We start from the raw sequence: 13,819 nt of genomic DNA on the forward strand, positions 1-13,819 counted from the left end.
TCAAAGAAAGCAGTCTGACAATTCTCACCTTGAGCTGTATTCAAGGTAACACCTTTGCCCTGAGATGACAGCTTCTATTCTATATGTTGATCTCTAGCTTTCAATGATATTAGCTCTTCTAATGCTGTTGATTACTTTGCCATCGCTCTATTAAATATAATTTCTGTAAACCTTTTCTTTTACAAAAATTGGATATATTTATTCAGAATATATTTGTGTGGATGCTTCCTATCTCATAGATCTCCATTAGGGCTTAGTTTCTCCATAGGAGGGTCATGTTAATTTGGGTCAGCAGCAGTTTAAAATATAGTTGGCAGGATGAATAAGGACATTGAGGAATGACTGCATCCTCCTCTCCAGAGAAATTGACGTAAATCATATTGACCAGAAGAGGGCACTTGTGCTGTTATTTGCTTGAATCTTTAGTCCTAGTGAGGAAGAGGGAGAAGCGTATTCAGCTGAAGTTTTATGACTAGCAGAGACTTTGACTATGTGTTTTCTTGACCAAAGAAGAAAGGGGTAAAAAGGATGTGTAGTTTCTAAATTTTCCTTTTAGAACTTTATAATTTCCAAATTGTAAAGGATAAAGCCTGGCCCTTTTGGGAAACAGCATTGTTAGTTTTGAGGCAGTTAAAACAACTCTTGTAAATGTTAGTTCCATTTAGCAGAGGACTAACTTGGTCATGAAAGCTTTTATGACTTTTACTGGGTTGAGGATTTAGTCTGCATCTTTGATAAAAGTGTCTGTCAGCCTGCTTAATATTTTTGGAAGGATTACTTTACGTATTGGGAACATTGAAATCAGTATCTCCTTTATAGGAAGCAGTTAGGTTCTAAATGGATGAATTTAGTTGGGACATTACTGTTTAAGTTTAAAAGTTTATTATATTTTAATTTGCCATATTCTGAAATGTGAATACAACTTCGTATATATACCTGCAGATACATGTGCAGACATAAGAGTGTGGGTACATACACACAGGCATCTTGAGGACGGATCTTATGTAGCCATTGAAAGTCATGTTTATGAAGACTTTTTTTTGAACCTTGCGTTTGCTATCTCTTATACGTTAAATGCAAAATTATATTTTGTTCATTTCTTTATTAACTTAAAATACACTGGTCTTAAAACTGTATTTTTTTGTGACTGACCATTTAACTCTTTGATTTAAAGCAATGTAAAAATTAGAAATTAACAACCAGTAGATATCTTGATGTCATGCCAGTGTCACTGTTATCTTTTAAATACTGGAGCTATAATTGTCAGTATATTTTCACACAAATTGCTGATTACCGTGATAGTGGATCACTGGTGATAAATAGATGAGAAAAAGTCGCTAGGAATAAGGTAGGTGTTCATATTAACTAGTAAGGTTGTTACCAGAATGACCATAAAGGTAGAAGTGTCTTTCCCAGAAAACGTAATTTTTTGTTTCTATTTTGAAGGTTGTTTGATGATGTGAATCATAATACAAAACTGTAACGTGGTATTAAATACATACACACATAGAATGTCATAGAAGAATAGTTTGTTTATATGCACGTATGTGTGTTTATATGAAGATAGTAAGTGAAAATGCTAATGGTCCTTAGGTCAAGAGGGACTAGACCACCTCTGGAGCATTAGGGAAATTTGAGGTGTGGTGTTATTTTTAGTGTAGTTATGTTGGAATGTTTATACATTATTATAAATTTTTCATTTCTTTGTTAACAGTTAATTAGGCCATTATGTTGATTTTTAAGCTTATATTTTATACATAGGTTACAGTATCTGAAATTCATTTTAGGATAAAGGCAGGAGTTACTAGGAGGGCATTAGACCTGATGGGATTTCCAAATGCTTGCTGAGATGATGGTGTGATGAAGGCTTTTGTTCTTTATAATTACCACCACTGGACAGGTGTCTTCCTGTGACAGAAGTTCACGCTCCCCGGAAGTCTAGCCAGGTGCTTGACATATCTTGAGAGTCTGAAAGGCTCCGAATTTCCTTACTCATGGGAATTAATTTTTTTCAATTTAAAATGAAGGAAATTACCAAAACAACAACAACAACAACAGCAAAACATACCCCTCCCCAAACAATGATACAGAATCATTCTGGTTCTTTGTTTTGTTTAGAATTTGGGCTGTGATCAAGGAACCGTATTTTACTACAACAACAAAAATAACAATAGTAAAATTACACTTAAGGAAAAGAGTAACTGCTCTTCTTTGAATGTGAATCACTCCTGCTTTAACGTTATCAGTGTAACTGTTCTCTGTCCCTTGAAGGAAGGAATGCTAGAAAAGCACGAATATTTGACATGGATCTTGGATGTCTTAGAGAAGATCAGACCGATGGATGATGGCCTTCTTAAACTCTTGTTACCACTCATGCTGCAGGTACAGTACATGTGACCACGAGCCAGCTGATTTTCCGGGCAAGAAAGGGGTCTGATGAGGATAATTAAGTATGTAGAGGTAGAAGAGGAAAATCATTCTCTTTGGAATGGAAGGGAAATATGGCTTGATGCTACTCCACACGTATCGGCCACATTCATAGTTTTTAACCACGTGTCCTTCTAAAGTTTTCTCACCCACACGGATGCTTCCTGTCGGTGAGCTAAGCAGACAGCTCTTTACATACGGTCTCCCCATTCACACAGATTTCTCTGAAAACAAAACAAAGTCATCTCTTTTGGAGGATTAGAGTGTCTTCTATATTCATATGACATTCTTTGAGCCACTGTTGGTGTTAACTTCCTGTTTTAATGATTGCTCTAAGATCTGTTAAAAGTTGGTTTATTTGGTTATGATTTATTTACAAAAAATAAAGTTTTCCTGGAAAGTTAATGCATGTATTTGATCATTTAAGCAATAAGAAAGAGTATCTAGTGAAAAGTAACTCTCTTCCTCTCCCTCATACCCTCCTGGGGACTACACTGTGCTGTGTGTCCTCTGTATCCTCCCGGTGACGGTCTGTGCCCATGCAGTCCATTAGAGTGGCCACTGGCCACATGTGGCTTTCGAGCCCTTGAACTAGGACAAGTGTGATTTGAGATGTGCTCTTAGTGTAAAAATGCATACCAGATTTCACAGTTAGTTCAGAAAAGGGTGTATAATTAAATCTTTTTGTGTTGCTTCCCTGTTGAAATGATAGTATTTTGGATATGATAGGCTAAATGAAGCACATTACTTGTTTAATTTTGCCTGTTGTTTTTCTTTAACAGAAGACTTAAAATTGCATATAGGCTTGTTTTGTTTCTGTTGGACAGCACTGGTCTCTATAGTACTTGTGAAGCTTCCATCCCCCCACCTCCCTGTTTTCTCTTAATGAAAAATGTCTGTGTTGAAATAGTTGTTTCACCAAGTAGCATCAAACGTGACTGAAGCCTGGTGTCTTTGTGCTTCTCAGTATTCGGACGAGTTTGTTCAGTCGGCTTACCTGTCTCGTCGTCTTGCCTACTTTTGTGCCCGGCGTCTTGCCTTGCTGCTGAGCGATAGCCCCAGCCTCTTTGCTGCCCACTCGCCCCACATGATGATAGGACCAAACAACTCAAGCATCGGGGCCCCCAGCCCTGGCCCCCCTGGCCCCGTCATGAGCCCCGTGCAGCTGGCCTTCTCAGACTTCCTCTCCTGTGCACAGCACGGCCCCCTGGTTTATGGACTTAGTTGTATGTTGCAGGTAAGTCCCTGGCCCTTGCTGTTTTATGTTAAAATTCAGTGTAGGAGACAACTGAGTTGAGAATTGCCCCTTCAACCTTCACATCACACTCCAGTTTTTCCCCTCACCCAAGTAATTTACATATTGAAGTTTCCTGTTTTTATTTCTCTATGTTGGATCAAGCTGAGTGAAGATTTGTTGCTTCCATGTAGAAGAAAGTTCTTGTAGTTATCCTTTATTACACTGTGCAGCACTCTCAATGATAAAATCCTTGAGGGCGCCCACAGAGTAAGTCTGCTATATTACTTTGCTTCTGGAAAGATAGTTTCTACGTGCAGCATTTTATAGCTTCCTCAGTCCATATCAAAAGGTGGTTGCCATCCCTCTCTGTTTCTTTAAAATCCAGGTAATTTATCAGGCTCTGTCCATCTGCCAAGCATCATTGCTTGTGCGGTTCTTGAACATCCAGTCACGTGCAGGCCACTGGGCCGATGCCTTCAGGAGTGAGATACAGCCCTGTCCTAGAGGAGCTCACAAATTAGTGTTCAGGTGACATTTCTTGGGCTCTTAATGCGTCCTGGTCTTTACTAAGAGGTTTTGGGTTTGCCATAAAGACATTTTCTCCATTCAGGTAGAGCTTACAGTCTTGTGAGGAAGACAGTCGATTGATAGTTTCCACATACTGTGGCAAAGGCCGATGGAGGATGCACGGGGGACTTGTAGAAGTGGAACTTGTAGTTCAACCTAGAATTCAGAGAGGCTTTCTGAAGGAAACAGTTCTGACTAGTGCATATTATAAGAGTTTAAGAAAAAAAAAAAGGTGCTAAGAGTGTTCTTGGCAGAGGGAACAGCATGAGCAAAGGGCCAGAGGGCTGATCAGTCATCTCGTGTGCAGGTTGGTATCAGTGGAACAGCAAGTGTAAAAGTTGTTGGGGTGAGGGCACACATGACTCCTTATGTGCCTATGATTGGGATGCAACTGGAGGGTTTTAGGCAGGGAGGTACTGTGGTCAGCTGTGTGGTTTAGGTAGCTTGTTCTGGCCACAGTAGAGGGAGGATTTGTGGGAGTGGCGAGGGAGGGGAAAGAGAGACAAAGCCAAAAAGTCCATTAGGGAGAGTCTAAGTAAGTTCACTTTGGAATGTTTTGAATTATTTTATCCCTTAGCATCTCTAATTGGATATGTTTAGGACGTTGTTACATGTCTCATCTGAAGTTGGGGGCACACAGCTGGCCACATGTGTGGATTTGAATCCCTCAGGGCCACTTAGCTGACCCAAACCCCAAGGGGGGGTTGGGGGGATGAGATAACCTAAGGAGTTAGCAATAAGTGGAGACCTGTGGCCCAAGTGGTTAAGCAGTGGCTGAAGGGTAGTCCACAGAGGCGACCATGAAAGTATGGCCAGATTGGAGAGAACAGGAAGGGGAGAGACTATTGTTATAGAGAGACCAGGACAGTGAGAATAGGAATAATATTGTTATGATTCTGTTATAATCTTACTAGCATTTATTGTGTTCTAAGCACTGTTCTAAATTGTAACATGTATTAAGTCACTTAGTTCTCAGAACCATAGTAGGAGATTGGAACCAGTATGACCGCTGTCACATGAATGATGAAATGGGGACGTAGGTCACACAGCAAGTAAGTTGGGAGACTGGATTTCACATCCAGGCAGTCTGGATCCAGGATCCATACTCTGACCCACTGCCAAGCTCCTTCTCTAGGTACTGCAGAAAGATTCCAAAAGGAAATAGTAGTGGGCAGTGCCCAGCAGATTGGGGAAATCTGGTAACAAGAGAGCTGAATTGTCTTCGATAAGACCGTGGTCATTGATGATTAGTTGAGAAGCCATTCTAAGGTGGGCTGAGGAGTGATGAAGAATGAGGAGAAATAATGCTACCTATTCTTTAGAGAGACATGTCTGAAAGAAAGAGATTGCTGCTAGGTGAGTGGAGATTTTTTAAAGGTTTTGTTTTTTTATGGTCAGATTTGAACATATTTCTAAGCTGAGGCTAACCTAGTAGAGAGTGCAAACAGGAGAGGAGGGGTATGTGATAGATCAGTGCCCTGGAGATTGGTGACTTTATGAAACTTGGGAAGAACTCCATCACGGACGGGAGATGAGAACCCCCCTCCTCACACACAGGAGGAAGGAGATGGGTACATGAGCCAGCGGAGACTGATGCAGTGGTGGTGCTCCGGGACTTGACGTTCTTCACATCTGCCCTCTGCTTTCCACGAAGATGTGTCCTAGACCTCAGAGTCTAGTTTTTGTGATACTCAGTTTTGCATGTAAAAAGAAGAAATATTACATCCCTTCTCTAATAAGCTCACAGAGTTTTTTGTTGAGTGGCACAACAACATGATAGTTAAGACTTATTTTTTTCCTTTAATGTCTATTTTTTTTTGAGAGAGAGAGAGAGCGAAAGTGGGGGAGTGGCAAAGAGAGACAGAGACAAAGAATCCAAAACAGGCTTCAGGCTCTGAGCTGTTAGCACAGAGCCCGATGCAGGGCTGGAACTCATGAGCCATGGGATCAACCTGAGCAGAAGTTGGACGCTCAGCCTACTGAGCCACCCAGGCTCCCAAGACCTATTTTTTAGAATCATCACAGACTTGATTTTAGTCACAGCTCTTCCAGTTACTAACTTAACCTTGAGACTCCTGTGTGTGAGGGGGATGGTGACGGTTCCTACTTCCTTACCACACATGGTTAGGGTTGTGATGACTTCTAGGGCAATGTTCAGTATGGAGTAAGGACTTAGTTAAACTGGAGCTATAATACCGAATCTGTGTTTAGAAGGCAGAACGATAGCATAGGCGTTCTAGACATGTGAGCTGAAATCAACTTGGCTGGTTACTGCTCTCTGCTGGGGCTCATGTTCCTCTTTGGTACAGTGGGGGGAAGAGCATTACCTACCTCATGAGGTCGTGTGATCTGTGAGTGAGGTGGTCTTAGCAGGTGCTTCATGCAAGCTGGTTGAGGAAAGAATGTCCACAAGAGTAGGGGTAGACAAGCTACAATCTATAGGCCAGCGCCAGCCCATGAGCTAAAAATATATTTTGTATTTCCAGTGAGTTATTAAAACAAAACAGAGAATATGTGACAGAAATTATATGTGACCTGCAAAGCTTAAAGCATTTACTGTCTGGCTTTTTATAGAAAATGTACCACCCACTGGTCCAGGGTTACTGCCTGTCCAGCATTTATGAAGCTACTTACTGCATTATCTCAGTGATTTATTTCATATATTAAAAAAATTCCATTTTAGATTTTATGACTTTAGAAATTACATATTCTAATTTCATCTCATTTTTCTAATTGCGTGAAAAAATTGTTTTAAGTGACAATTTTTAAGTGATAATTATTGTGTTTTTACTAAGCTTCCTAGGTTTTCTGTGCTGGAACCTTAGCTTATGAATTATAATATTCCTTAATTTCTCCGTAGCTTTACCACCTCCATTTCAAATTAATAATTCTATTTTAGTTTTGTCTTATGACTTGAAAAGTTGAGAATGGGTACTTACTGGTAGGAAACTATAATATAGTTATGATGAAGCATCGTTTTCATTGTTAAGCTGTTCTATTTTTCTTGTTCCTCTTAAATATCTGGATTTTCCTGCTTCATTTCCAGACTGTCACTCTCTGTTGCCCAAGTGCCTTGGTGTGGAATTACTCCACAAACGACAGTAAGAGTGCGAACCCAGGCTCGCCCCTGGATCTGCTGCAGGTGGCCCCCTCCAGTCTCCCCATGCCGGGTGGGAACACAGCCTTCAATCAGCAGGTAGACTCTCTGTTGTGGTGGTTCGATGGGTGTTTTCATTCTTGAGAGGCATCCCGGCATAGAGGGCCAAGTGGGTTTTAGCCTCTCAGATGCTTGGATGCGACTGCCAGCCTTGCTCCCCACCTCTCTGAGGAACCTGGGGGAAGTCTTCAGCCTCTCTGGACCACAGAACTTCATCACATTGCTCCCTGTCTTCTTTTGCTCTTACTAGGCAGTTCTTGGAAAGAGTCCTGCCACCCAGAGAGTAATTATAATGGCGGCTCTAATACATGATGCAACCCCCTTAGTTGGTAGTCTGTGATGTTGAGTAACTGTTTTTATTAGTGCCGGGTTATTTGGTTCAGAGACTTAAGAATCTTAAACCACAGGCCTGTGACTAATGTTGAGAGTCAGTTCCCCGTTTTTCACCAAGCCATTTTCTTAATAAAACATGCCTCACCATTTTCATACATAGAAGAATGGCTCAAAAACGATACTTGAGAACTTTCACCTCCCCATAGGATATCCTAAAACTTTTTTTCACTCTGAAAGCAAGCATTTGTTTTTTGTGAGCATTTGTTATTGACCTCTGACATTGACTCACCCCTTGTAAATTTTAAGATGCGCTTCTTGGGCAACAGGCTAAATTTGCTACAATGGTAGTCAAGATCGTAGTTCCCCGTAGGATGCTGTGCTCATGTGGAAAATCTTGACATGATTTAGACAGCTGCTGTGGCTTTCCAGGCACAAGTTAATTAGAAGCGATTATCTTTCAGGTTCGGGCAAGGATTTATGAGGTAGAACAGCAGATAAAACAAAGAGGCCGTGCAGTGGAAGTTCGGTGGTCTTTTGACAAGTGCCAAGAGTCAACAGCAGGTACAGAACACAAGAGAAGAAGGAGTACTTTTGAATGTCGGACTTTATGCCGTGTTTCTGATTCTTATAATTCAGTGAACGTAATGAATAAGGATGCTTTTTGACAGAGCCGAGAGACTTTTGAGGGCATTCCTCATTCTGTGCCCTTTAGTTCCTGGCTGTCTAGAATGTCACGTTTGGTTTTGTTGGCAATTTTTACATGCTGAGAATGACACTTTCTTGAAATCCCTTTTTGCCCTACCTAATGATGGCTTTGTACTATGCTGTTCTGGCTTTGTTTGACCTCTTTAACTGCTTCCTTAATTTCTACGTCTAGGGGTGACCATTAGTCGAGTTTTGCACACGTTGGAAGTGTTGGACCGACATTGTTTTGACCGAACTGATTCCAGCAATTCAATGGAGACGCTTTATCATAAGATTTTCTGGGCAAACCAAAACAAAGATAACCAAGAGGTAGTTAAAATTTTTCTTCTTTTTTTAAATATTTGGAGCAGTGAATGAATACTGTGGTCATGGTTTTTAAAAAACCTGTATTAAGATTCTCCAAGCAAACAGAACTAATATGAGGAAAAATTATGTGTGTGTGTATATGTATTTACATACATACGTACATATGTATATGTATGTGTGTATATATATATGTGTATGTGAGAAAGAAGTATTTATTTTAAGGAATTTGCTCATATGATTATGAGCAAATCATAATCATATGATTATGAGCAAAGACATGTCTGGAATGTGCAGGACAGGCCAATAGGCTGGGGACCCTGGGAAGAACGGATGTTGCAGTCTTGAGTCTGAAGTCAGTCTGGAAGCAGAATTCCTTCTTCCTTAGGGACTCGTCTTTTTGCTTAAAGCCTTCAGCTAATTGGATGAGGTTCACCCACATTATGGAGACTAATCTGCTTTACTCAAAGTTTACTGATTTAAATGTTATCCACATTTAGAAAAATAACTTCAATATCTGGACAGAATTTGGACCTCAAAAACCTGGGTACCATGGACTAGCCAAATTCACACATAAAATTTATTATCACAGACAATTACTGTTTTAGGCTGTCTTGGAGTAGATTGTTTCATTATTGAACTGTCTATAAACAGAGGTTTTCCAAGGGTTTTTCTTGCCTCAACCTTATTTCGGGAGAATGAAGAAGTTTGTCTTCTCTTTACAATGAAGAGTACCCCTGGTATGTCCGGGTTGTGCTAGGCACCAGGAACAGAGAGGTAAGTTATAAGACATGGTACCTGCCTTCAGGGAACACCTTAGTCAACTGATCACTGTTATCTTTGATTTACATACTAGCTTTTGGGAATGCATATGTGGAAAGGAGAGATTAAACAATAGAAACAATAACCCCTGAACTTTCCTTATCCACCTTTATGTGAACCTGCTGTGAACCTGTTCTAGGTTATTCCTCTTCTCTTTCTGGAATAATTTGTGTCATCACCTATCTTCTCAAAGATAAGGTTCAAATTCAGTGCTGTCAAGTCAGATATCAGAATGTTGAGTGAGGTACAGACTGAGTGTATTTTCTAATTCATTGTGAAGTCTCAGTAGCAAGGCTTCATCAGTACTTCTGTGGAGCACACTGATGATGAGGCTGTGTAATTCTCCGTGTGTTGATACAGGTTAGAGTGTTCCTGTGTTCTTCTGGGGTAGAAGCCTTAAAGTCTATTTGTAATAATGACTTTCTTAGGTAAACATTTCAAGAGTGCTAAGGCTTTTAATATAGAGAAATAAGATACCTGGAGGGAAAATAGGGATATCTAAAATTCAAGATGTCCTCTTGGACTGCTAAGCTTCTTGCACTGAGTGTTGAATACAGACTGCGTTGTTCCCTTCTGAGCATTTTAGCAAGTGTACCAAAACCCCTTGAGTTTTGTGGTTAGCTTCACTATAGAACTTTCTCATGAATGAACTGGCCAGCTTCAGAATGATATGCCTTATTCATTCACAGAGACTAAAGTTATTCACCAGCTCTCTTAAGAGATCCTGGTGAGTGTCTTACTAAGGGCAGAAATGACATTTTGTATTTTTGAATAGAATCCCTCTATAAGCTCCCTAAAACATGCAGCATCTCCACCCAGGGTGCTGGGAGCTGCGTGCCACCAGAGGGCGACATGCGCTCAGAGTCCAGGGTCTTGGGTGTTACACTTCATTGGAAGGAATGTCACAGTGTTGCCCGTTGAGGAGTAATTGCATTGAAGGTTGAGTCAACTATGGAAAGCCGTGTTGTGAGTAAGTGGTTGCTTTGTGGTTATGTGCTCTTTTAGGAGTAATACAAAAATTACATTTTAAACCTGTAATTCAGACTGGCCACCTTTTCTTAATCTGCCAGAATAACTATGCAGATTCTGTGAATTTGACATTAGAATGACTTTTAAACATTAACATATTTACATTTAAATATTTAACATTAATTTTTCTTTTACATTAAACTTTAAATTTTTGGGGGGGGGCATCTGTGTATATCAAGGTATGTATATATAGGCAGATGACAGTGTTTCATCTGTTTAGTCTTCACCAGGATCTACTGTTTTCTTGACTACCGAGTCACTTAATATATTTCTGGAATTTATGTATGAGCTGTGGAGTTGTATTGCCTGTGATCAGCTGTGTGACCTTGGACAAGTTACTTGTAGGCTCTGAGCCTTAGTGCCTTTACATGTTAAGCTGGCATAGAGCACTCGTCCTGTCTCTAAGGGGACATGAGCACCTTGAGATTCATGAAACATTCTATAAATATGTTAAAAATGTCACTGTTAATGATAATATAGCAGTAATTACTAGTAGCATTAGTATTGTATTGGAAGACCCTGTATAATGAAACTCTAATTTTCTGATTAGAAGGAGTTATATAAAGTGACGTGGTTAGGATTCAGAAACATGTCTCACTTCTTTGAAAATGTGCTTCCCCTTTTTTTGTTTTCATAATTTGTGTTAGGACTTAGCATGAAAGATAATAGAAAAAATGACCAATTTCTGCAGTTGCAATGAACTTGGGGTTTGCTTTTGCTGAAGTTGTAGTTAGGCAGACCTGGGCCCTGGACTGCACATCCTGTTTTCCCACATCTGCTTGGGAAACTTGAACTTCACCCTCTTTGATTCCTTTTTCTCTGGAACTGCTAAAAGGAAATCTAGTTCTTTCCACTTTCTTGTAGGGAGGGGAGGAGCAGCTGTCCAGATTGGGTGCGGAGTCTGAAGTTCAGATTTGTGTGTCTAAGTAGTCTTGGTATTTGGCCAAAGCCCACTGAAAACTGTAGTGCGCATGGGATGAAGGCGTTTGAGGGCTTCGTCCTGCCCTTGTGGTCGGACTGTGGTCACAAGAGTGAGAGTGTGCTCCACGATGGGCTGGGCCAGGCCTATGCATGCTTCCGCTCATTCTACAGGCACTGCATTATTCCTGTACCCACAACCTCCCTTCTGCTTCCCATATCCTCAGCTGTTGCGTCTGTGTTAGGGCTTGGCTCATGTTGTAAGAGAAGCAAAAATATAAGCCTCAACCCCCTTAATGTTTACTTATTCTAGATTTGTGCTACTTGGTTTTCCATTCAGTGTAGTGTGAGATAGAAAACTTGTAATGCTTAGGACGGGGCTGAGAGACCTGTGCTGCACAGTGGCCAGGCAGGTAGTACAAATTAATGGTAGGCTGTTGCATCCAGGGCCACTGAGAGGTGACTGGGGAGGGGGCATGCCCTTTCTTAGTAGAGTGGCCCGTCTTAGGGACTGTTGTTGGTTATGGGGGGAGAGGGGGGGCACGACCACTTGATTCTAAGTCCTGACTGAGTCTGTCACTTGCAACCTACAGGTGAGATCCACATTGCTGACCTGAAGGCTGAGGGCGAGGTGCCCCTAAGCTTCACAGAGTACCCAGACTGTTTCCTTCCTCTTGGCTTCTTTCCCTGTTTGTGTGGGTTGTGAAGGGAGAAGCAGCTGATTTGTTGGGTCCCCCAGGGATATGGATAGAAGGAAGAGCCTGAAGATGGCAGGAAGAGCTGCCTTTTCACTTCTCTGTTTGGTGCCCAAGGAAGGCAGCTTTCTCCTGAGTAATGAAAAGGCCAGAGCTGCTGCCGAGGCGGTGTGCACATTTCCTCCTGCCCTGCTGTCAAAACAAACCATCATACACCAAAACCTGAAAATTACATGGTTGCCTTTTCTTACCTGCTTAGAGTATTCATGAAGCACTTTCTGGATAGCTGTGTTGAGTTCTGTGATTTCTTTGCATGGCATAGGCCCAGAGTCCAGAGCAGCTGTCTCATCCCTGGCACAGGCCTCCGGGGCCATAGTGGCTCTTGTATTAGTGTGGCTGAAGAACTCCCACCATCATGTGAAAGAAAATTTCGGTTTCAGTCCTTGCTGGGCTCGTTCCATGTTGTTCTTCCTGCAAGCCTAGCTCCATAGGTCAGGGTCTGTGTTCCTTTTGCTCGCCAGCACATCACCAGTCTCTAATGCCATGCCTGGGGCCCAACAGGTCTTCGGGAAGTATTTACTGAATTTGTTTTTTTTAGGGGGCTCACTTAAAAGCTGCTGGGACAGTGAACTGGAAAGGAAAGACTTCTGTAAGATGGGGTTTGGGAGGGTAGGGGTCAGTGCAGTCACCTGTTGGCTCTAACATTGGTCCAGGTTCAGCTATGCAAGAAAACGTGTGCATGTGAAGGGAGGAGTGTGGCTGACGAGAGAGTTCTCGGCTATAAAATCGGCAAGTCACTGCATTTCTTTAGTGGAATTTGGACAGTTGACTTATTCTTGATGAGAAAGAGTAAATTTCCCCATTTGTAAAATGGGCATTCTATCTCTTGATGGTGTGAGAATGACTTGAGACCGTATCGATAAAACACTTAAATGTTTGTAGTGCCTGCACATGGATGGGTACTCAGTAAACACTAGCTGCTGTTATAACTGAACTTGTGTGTTTAGGGAGGCAGTTAAACCCTGGAGACACGGAAGGAATGTGGTTCCTTGGGATCACTGTGGACACAAACACACAAACACAACTATCCATCACACAATCCATTTATCCATAAAGCACAGCCAGAATCTTATCAGGCTTTTTATATTCTTTGAGTTTTACCAAGACTTTATCCTCAGTAGGGGAGCAGTCAGATAGGACTGGCCAACCCAAGGCGAGGTGGCTGTACTACTACCACATAGTAAAGGAAATCTTGCTCATTTCAGTGCTTAGGGTTTTTTGGGGTTTTTTTTTGTTAGTGGTGGTATTGTTGTTATTTTTGGTTTTTATAAATGTTCAGTGTAAGAAAAAGTCAGTTTTAAAAATTAAGGCTCAGGATAACAAAGTCAAATGAGGCAAAAGTCAAGCAAACAATGAAAACACACCTGGCTGGCTTCCCACTGAGATGTGTGTGGCAAATTTTAGAATTGATGATGCTAATCGCAGCCCCGTCTAAGCCCGTTGTACTGTAGAAGTCACACAGCTTCCTACTAGACACCCAAAGGGGGAGTTGCCAATCTCTCAGAGCTACCGCTTTCTTCTTTCTTAAAGTACAGGACCTAACATGGGGCCCAACATGGGGCTGGA

General features: G+C 41.4%; 1 protein-coding gene across 1 annotated transcript in view; it reads left to right on the top strand.

The window, feature by feature from the left end:
* The window catches only part of MED12L (mediator complex subunit 12L), a 325,934-nt gene that overhangs the window by 69,910 nt on the left and 242,205 nt on the right, over positions 1–13,819 (top strand). The window contains exons 7-11 of the mRNA XM_077765916.1: positions 2,272–2,382; positions 3,395–3,664; positions 7,278–7,427; positions 8,183–8,282; positions 8,599–8,735. Coding sequence (XP_077622042.1) covers positions 2,272–2,382; positions 3,395–3,664; positions 7,278–7,427; positions 8,183–8,282; positions 8,599–8,735 — 768 coding nt within the window. The remainder of the gene's footprint in view (positions 1–2,271; positions 2,383–3,394; positions 3,665–7,277; positions 7,428–8,182; positions 8,283–8,598; positions 8,736–13,819) is intronic.

The sequence above is a fragment of the Crocuta crocuta genome, unplaced genomic scaffold, assembly GCF_008692635.1.
Source record: "Crocuta crocuta isolate KB4526 unplaced genomic scaffold, BGI_CrCroc_1.0 scaffold54, whole genome shotgun sequence".
In the NCBI taxonomy this organism is placed as follows: Eukaryota; Metazoa; Chordata; class Mammalia; order Carnivora; family Hyaenidae; genus Crocuta; species Crocuta crocuta.